Source organism: Ascaphus truei, chromosome 21 (assembly GCF_040206685.1).
Source record: "Ascaphus truei isolate aAscTru1 chromosome 21, aAscTru1.hap1, whole genome shotgun sequence".
NCBI classification, from domain to species: domain Eukaryota; kingdom Metazoa; phylum Chordata; class Amphibia; order Anura; family Ascaphidae; genus Ascaphus; species Ascaphus truei.
In genome coordinates, this window is record NC_134503.1 from 24,724,027 (window position 1) to 24,731,918 (window position 7,892).

The 7,892-nt window shown below is 42.8% G+C and overlaps 1 protein-coding gene across 1 annotated transcript in view; it reads left to right on the plus strand.

Annotated features, from left to right (window-relative positions):
• The window catches only part of ADGRD2 (adhesion G protein-coupled receptor D2), a 142,481-nt gene extending 139,314 nt beyond the window's left edge, over positions 1 to 3,167 (plus strand). Inside the window, 1 exon segment of the mRNA XM_075579485.1 lies at positions 2,979 to 3,167. Within this exon segment, the coding sequence (XP_075435600.1) occupies positions 2,979 to 3,058 (80 nt within the window). The 3' untranslated portion in view covers positions 3,059 to 3,167.
• Positions 3,168 to 7,892: the final 4,725 nt, after the last annotated feature.

Genomic DNA, 7,892 nt, shown 5'->3' on the forward strand with positions numbered 1-7,892 from the left:
AATAACATGCAGAGATATAATAACATGCAGAGCGATATAATAACATGCAGAGAGATATTATAGCATGCAGAGATATAATAACATGCAGAGAGATATAATAACATGCAGAGATATAATAACATGCAGAGAGATATAATAACACGCAGAGATATATAATAATGCAGAGCAATGTAATACCATGCAGAGCAATGTAATAACACGCAGAGCAATATAATAACGTGCAGAGCAATGTAATAACATGCAGAGCAATGTAATAACATGCAGAGCCATATAATAACACGCAGAGCGATATAATAACACGCAGAGCAATGTAATAACACGCAGAGCGATATAATAACACACAGAGCGATATAATAACACGCAGAGCGATGTAATAACACGCAGAGCAATATAACAACACGCAGAGCTATGTAATAACACGCAGAGCGATATAACAACATGCAGGGAGACATAATAACATGCAGAGATATAATAACATGCAGAGACATATAATAACATGCAGAGCAATATAATAACATGCAGAGACATATAATAACATGCAGAGCAATATAATAACATGCAGAGACATATAATAACATGCAGAGCAATATATTATAACATGCAGAGCGATATAATAACGTGCAGAGCGATATAATAACACGCAGAGCGATATAATAACACGCAGAGAGATATAATAACACGCAGAGAGATGTAATAACACGCAGAGACATATAATAACATGCAGAGACATATAATAACATGCAGAGACATATAATAACATGCAGAGATATAATAACATGCAGAGCAATATAATAACATGCAGAGACATATAATAACATGCAGAGATATAATAACATGCAGAGATATAATAACATGCAGAGACATATAATGACATGCAGAGATATATTAACATGCATAGCAATATAATAACATGCAGAGACATATAATAATATGCAGAGAGATATAATAACATGCAGAGAGATATAATAACATGCAGAGAGATATAATAACATGCAGAGAGATATAATAACACGCAGAGAGATATAATAACACACAGAGATATAATAACACGCAGAGCGATATAATAACATGGAGAGAGATATAATAACATGCAGAGATATAATAACATGCAGAGACATATAATGACATACAGAGATATATTAACATGCATAGCAATATAATAACATGCAGAGACATATAATAATATGCAGAGAGATATAATAACATGCAGAGAGATATAATAACATGCAGAGAGATATAATAACACGCAGAGACATATAATAACATGCAGAGCGATATAATAACATGCAGAGCGATATAATAACATGCAGAGAGATATAATAACACGCAGAGCGATATAATAACAAGCAGAGAGATATAATAACATGCAGAGAGATATAATAACACACAGAGCGATATAATAACACGCAGAGAGATATAATAACACGCAGAGAGATATAATAACACACAGAGATATAATAACACGCAGAGCGATATAATAACATGGAGAGAGATATAATAACATGCAGAGAGATATAATAACACGCAGAGCGATATAATAACACGCAGAGACATATAATAACACGCAGAGAGATATCGTAACACACAGAGATATAATAACACGCAGAGAGATATAGTAACACACAGAGCGATATAATAACACGCAGAGCAATATAACAACATGCAGGGAGACACAATAACATGCAGAGCAATATAATAAGACGCAGAGAGATATAATAACATGCAGAGCGATATAATAACATGCAGAGCGATATAATAACATGCAGAGCGATATATAATAACATGCAGAGACATATAATAACATGTAGAGCGATATAATAACATGCAGAGCGATATAATAACGTGCAGAGCGATATAATAACGTGCAGAGCGATATATAATAACATGCAGAGACATATAATAACATGCAGAGCGATATAATAACATGCAGAGCGATATAATAACGCGCAGAGCAATATAATAACATGCAGGGAGACACAATAACATGCAGAGATATATAATAACATGCAGAGACATATAATAACATGCAGAGCGATATAATAACGTGCAGAGCGATATAATAACGTGCAGAGAGATATAATAACGTGCAGAGAGATATAATAACACGCAGAGACATATAATAACATGCAGAGCGATATAATAACACGCAGAGAGATATAATAACACGCAGAGAGATATAGTAACACACAGAGATATAATAACACGCAGAGCGATATAATAACATGCAGAGAGATATAATAACATGCAGAGAGATATAATAACATGCAGAGCGATATAATAACATGCAGAGAGATATAATAACATGCAGAGCGATATAACAAGATGCAGAGCGATATAACATTCAGTGCAATGCAATAACATGCAGAGAAATGTTAACTGAGCGTATGGGTAGCTCCGCTGGCGGATATTATACATCTCGGATGCACTGACCCCTCGCTCTTACCAGAACACCCTCCCACTGTCTCTGTAAGTTCTCCCTAATTACCACGTAGAATGCAAGCTCTTCGGGGCAGGGGCTCCCTTTCCTATTGTTACTGTCGTGTGTGACGCGCTTATTCCCATTATGCGTTATATTATTATGTCCCGTGTATTACAGCCGTGACGCGCTACAGTGTATGTACCTGGATGGCGCTATATAAATAAAGACATACATGCATAACACGCAGAGCAATATGTTGTTGACCCTTCTAGGAAGCGCAGGGGTTAAACATGGTTGCTTCCAATGGAATATTTATTTTGCTGCCCAGTGTTTGATGCTTATATAAAGATATTGTAAGAAATAATGCAGATGGGGTTAGGTACGAGCACCTTTCTTTACACTATTTGTGAAGGACTTCTGTGGTCTCAAAGGAACACGTTACATCAGTTTAATACCAGCGCCGCCGATCTGGTACCGAACACTCGCTCGCGATAAATAACACATTCTCCCCCAAGAAACCTCGGGTATTTATGTGTTTTCGTTTTTGTTTGAATTGCAGAACTGTTTGTCAATATTCAGAAAGGGACAAGTACATTGAGCGGGGTCACTGAAATTAATCTACCCTTGTTGAAACTGTGAAAAGCTGTGTGGGAAGGTGGGGAACAGAAAGAGAGAGCCTCAACAATGCGAATCATAAAAATGTACAGTGATGCACAGGATGAAATAAACCTTTCACTTCTGTGCAATGGCAGGGGTTACATTAAAGTGACCTGCACTCTATGAGCCATTATTCTGTTCTGTTTTTATTCACCACATTACTTCGTGGACAACTTGACACTTGGTGACAACATGTTTTCTGTCATGTAATCCATTGTTCGGAACCTACAATAATATTTGTGGGGTTAGGAGTATTTGGTGATGTTGGGATGAACGAATTGCTATGGGATTTTAATGTCTTGCTTTGATGGTTTGTTGTTATGGGGACAGTAAGATAGACACAAAATGTGTTGTGTCATGGGGACAATAGGCTACACCCAACAGTTGTGTCATGGGGACAGTAGGATAGACCGGACATTTGTTGTGTCATGGGGACAGTAGGACAGACGCACGAGATGTCACTAAAACACCTATCCCAACAGTATTCATAACCAGAATTTATTTAGATTTCAATCTCTTATGAACAGCAACCTCCTTACCTACTGAATATATAAGAATTCACAAGTTCACTATTTTTCAACCCTCCCGTGAGCTGCAGAATATATTGGCGCTTTGTTAATAGATGATAATACGACGAATATTTGACTTCTATGGCCTAATCACATTCCTGGTGAATAAGCCATTACCTTCATTCTATTTAGTGATACTTAATCTGGAAAATGTGTCCAATTCTGGAGGACACATCTCTAACAAGGACACAGACAGAGAGAGGGGGCCCCATGTGGGGCAACAAGTGCTCTTTCCCGGGACATTACTTTGCAAATATGACCACTTACAGCCCACATCAAGTGACTAGGCGGTAATGTGTCTCCTAGCGCTGGAAGATGCCGTATGGAATAACACTGCTTATTTAACATGGCTCCTGGTTCCAGAGCGGATCTTATAGTAAGAATTGGTCCAACTCAAAAGGTCACATTATATAGTAATTGAATACCTGGAATTACAGGTTCTGCACATAATCCATTGCATAATACCTAGTTATGGACACACTGGAAGACAGGAGGTATTGGTGGTTTGGGGCAAATGGTAGAGATTTTCAGGCATCAATAAAAGTGTGTTCTTTACTAAATGAGTAGTAGATGCATAGAACAGTCTCTCAGTATATACAGTCACAGAATTCAGCAGTGCTAGCTGCAGACATACGAGGGCCCCGTGGGTTGGAAAGATAAATGCCAGAGACCTGGAAGAATCTAGGATTAGCCTAGCAGGTACGAAAATGGACAGACGAGGTAGGATTTATTTAATTCTGCATCTCCATATTAAAATGTGGAATTCATTACCCATGGAGACTGTGATGGCAGATACAATAGATTTGTTCAAAAAGGTTGGACATCTTTTTTAGATAGGAAAGGTATACAGGGTTATACCAAATAAGTAAACATGGGAAGGATGTTGATCCAGGGATTAATCCGATTGCCAATTATTGGAGTCAGGAAGGAATTTATTTTTCCCCTTATGAGATATCATTGGATGATATGACACTGGGGTTTTTTGTTTGCCTTCCTCTGGATCAATAAATATAGATATAAGATAAAGTATCTGTTGTCTAAATTTAGCATAGGTTGAACTTGATGGACGTACGTCTTAATTCAACCTCATCTACTATGTAACTATGTAACTGCTGTATGTAACTATGTAACTATGTAACATCTGCTTCATCAATCTAGCAGTGCTGAGGTGCGGTGAGGTGCGGTGAGGTGCGGTGACGTGCGGCTCTGGTTGGTTACCAGGTTGGTGGATACAAATGCTTCTTTCTTTTGATACAGATGTAGCCTAAGACCTGGTTACCCTCAAAGGCCCATTTGGCAGCAAAGGGGTTAACAGGGACGGGAGGGAACCGATACTGGGACGTTGCTGTTAGACGCCACAAGCCATTTTGCGGCATACTTTATGTCAGTGCTTTAAAGTGCCAGGGAAATTACAGGTCGTTTGACCTAATTTACAACCCTCGCAGAGAGGTTTGATGTTATGTCTGATTCCTGCTGTGACCCGCAACTTTCAAGATTAGGGTCTTTTGTGAAAAAACGAGGAGAGAGGTTTAGCGTGTAATGGGCGGCTTTCACGCATTATCTTTTTTACACTTTGGTGCAGGTGGCAGAAATTGTAAGGATGTAGCTTGGAATAGGCAGTCAATTGAACTGTTTGTCATCCAGACACTGTCGAGTTTACACTTGACTGGCCTCAGCAGAACAGCCATGAGACTAGTTATTAAATGACCACTCTCAGGAGACCTTCCCAAACCTGATGCCAGGACCCCCAAATTAGACCATGTTTAGGGGTAACTAGCATATGTTTTATGCCCCAAGACCTTCCAGTACCTGAGATGTCTCATGGCATAGCATTACTTAGCAAACATGGGCCTATCTGCTTTGTAAGCAATGGTATTAAGTGGTCCAGTAAGGGGAACCTCAGCTGAAAGTTGGGAGGGAGCTTGGTTCTATGTACTATTATCGCCTGGCCCAAATGTAAGAAGCTTTTTCATCAAAGTTCTTACACTAGATGTTGATCGTTAGTTAGAAGGGTTTAGACCAAGACCGACTTGTGACATAAAGCAGCGACGGACCCAGAACTTGATACACCCCAAGAGTATATGAATGGGTGACTTCTCCAAGATTCAGCCCCCAAACCAGAAGAGGTGAAGAACGGAAAAATACATTGAATCCAGGAAATCGTGTTGTTTGTTACAAGCTGGGAGGCAAGGTGTGTCAGCGCAGCATCGAGTGGAAACAAGCAGCACGTTTAAACAGGAAAGCCTGCAACATGTTGTGGACTCCTGCATTGCATGGGAAGGGTTAAATCCGGATCAGTGTTTATTTTCAGCCATGCGCTCCCCAGATTCCATCTGAGCAGTGGCTGCATCAATGTGTCTGAATGGAAAAATGTCAAGGGCTTTTAGTAGTGACGTGCCACGTAAATAAATTGAGCATTATAATTATTCTATTTATACAGGTTTGTTAACCTGACATTTACTGTATATTGCCTAGGAGTCATTTCTCGCTTCTGCCTTCTATCTGGAAACACTGAAACAGTTCTGAAAGCAGCAAAATATGTGAAATCTTAAACGTTAAAAAAAAAAATCAGTTTTGTTGTATTATATAATACTTACTGCATTTTTGTATTTTTCAACCCTTAATGCCATTTTTAATGAGTTTTAAAGCATCCTTTGATTTCTATAGCAGGTTTTATCCCACCTCCCCAGCAGTGCAAGATATTTGCAACACTTTCCTGTCTGTGATCATTTGTTGCCGATGTTCCCAGCAGTATGAGCTGCAAACTGTAACAAAAGATAATGTTACCTTAGCAATATATGGATACATTGTAGCTGCTGAGTTGGACTGAGTTGAAGCAGCCATTATGTTAGGCCCACAATCAGGATTTATAGACAGATTTATAACAGGAGCAGCCAACGATTGCCAGCTTAGGTAAGAATGTAGAATGATACATTGTCACACGCTTTACATATACACATAAGAAGGAAAGTGCTAATGTAGTATTGCTGCTTGAAATCCGGCCTGTTATACATGGCTGCACCACGACTAACGTGTCTGTGCGTGTTTCATCCCACTGATCAATGTTGCAGCTTTGAAGCTGTCCCAGGCCGCGTTCACACTGGGGGCTTCGCGATGCAGCGTGCGCACGTCCGCGTGTGCGCATCTCTGTCTGCTGGGCGATGTGTGATCATCCCCAGCAGGCGGAATGATCCAACACACGGTGACATCCTGTGTCCCCACAGCCAGAGAGGCAGCCTTCAGCCCCACAGCCAGAGAGGCAGCCTTCATCCCCACAGCCAGAGAGGCAGCCTTCAGCCCCACAGCCAGAGAGGCAGCCTTCAGCCCCACAGCCAGAGAGGCGGCCTTCAGCCACACAGCCAGAGAGGCGGCCTTCAGCCCCACAGCCAGAGAGGCGGCCTTCAGCCCCACAGCCAGAGAGGCGGCCTTCAGCCCCACAGCCAGAGAGGCGGCCTTCAGCCCCACAGCCAGAGAGGCGGCCTTCAGCCCCACAGCCAGAGAGGCGGCCTTCAGCCCCACAGCCAGAGAGGCAGCCTTCAGCCCCACAGCCAGAGAGGCAGCCTTCAGCCCCACAGCCAGAGAGGCAGCCTTCAGCCCCGCAGCCAGAGATGCAGCCTTCAGCCCCGCAGCCAGAGATGCAGCCTTCAGCCCCGCAGCCAGAGAGGCAGCCTTCAGCCCCGCAGCCAGAGAGGCAGCCTTCAGCCCCGCAGCCAGAGAGGCAGCCTTCAGCTCCACACCTAGAGAGGCAGCCTTCAGCCCCACAGCCAGAGAGGCAGCCTTCAGCCCCGCAGCCAGAGAGGCAGCCTTCAGCCCCACACCTAGAGAGGCAGCCTTCAGCCCCACACCTAGAGACGCAGCCTTCATCCCCACAGCCAGAGAGGCAGCCTTCAGCCCCGCAACCAGAGGGGCAGCCTTCATCCCCACAGCCAGAGAGGCAGCCTTCATCCCCACAGTCAAAGAGGCAGCCTTGATCCCCACAGCCAGAGAGGCAGCCTTCATCCCCACAGCCAAAGAGGCAGCCTTCAGCCCCACACCTAGAAAGGCAGCCTTCAGCCCCACAGCCAAAGAGGCAGCCTTCAGCCCCACAGCCAGAGAGGCAGCCTTCAGCCCCACAGCCAGAGAGGCAGCCTTCATCCCCACAGCCAGAGAGGCAGCCTTCAGCCCCACACCTAGAGAGGCAGTCTTCAGATCCACACCTAGAGACGCAGCCTTCATCCCCACAGCCAGAGAGGCAGCCTTAATCCCCG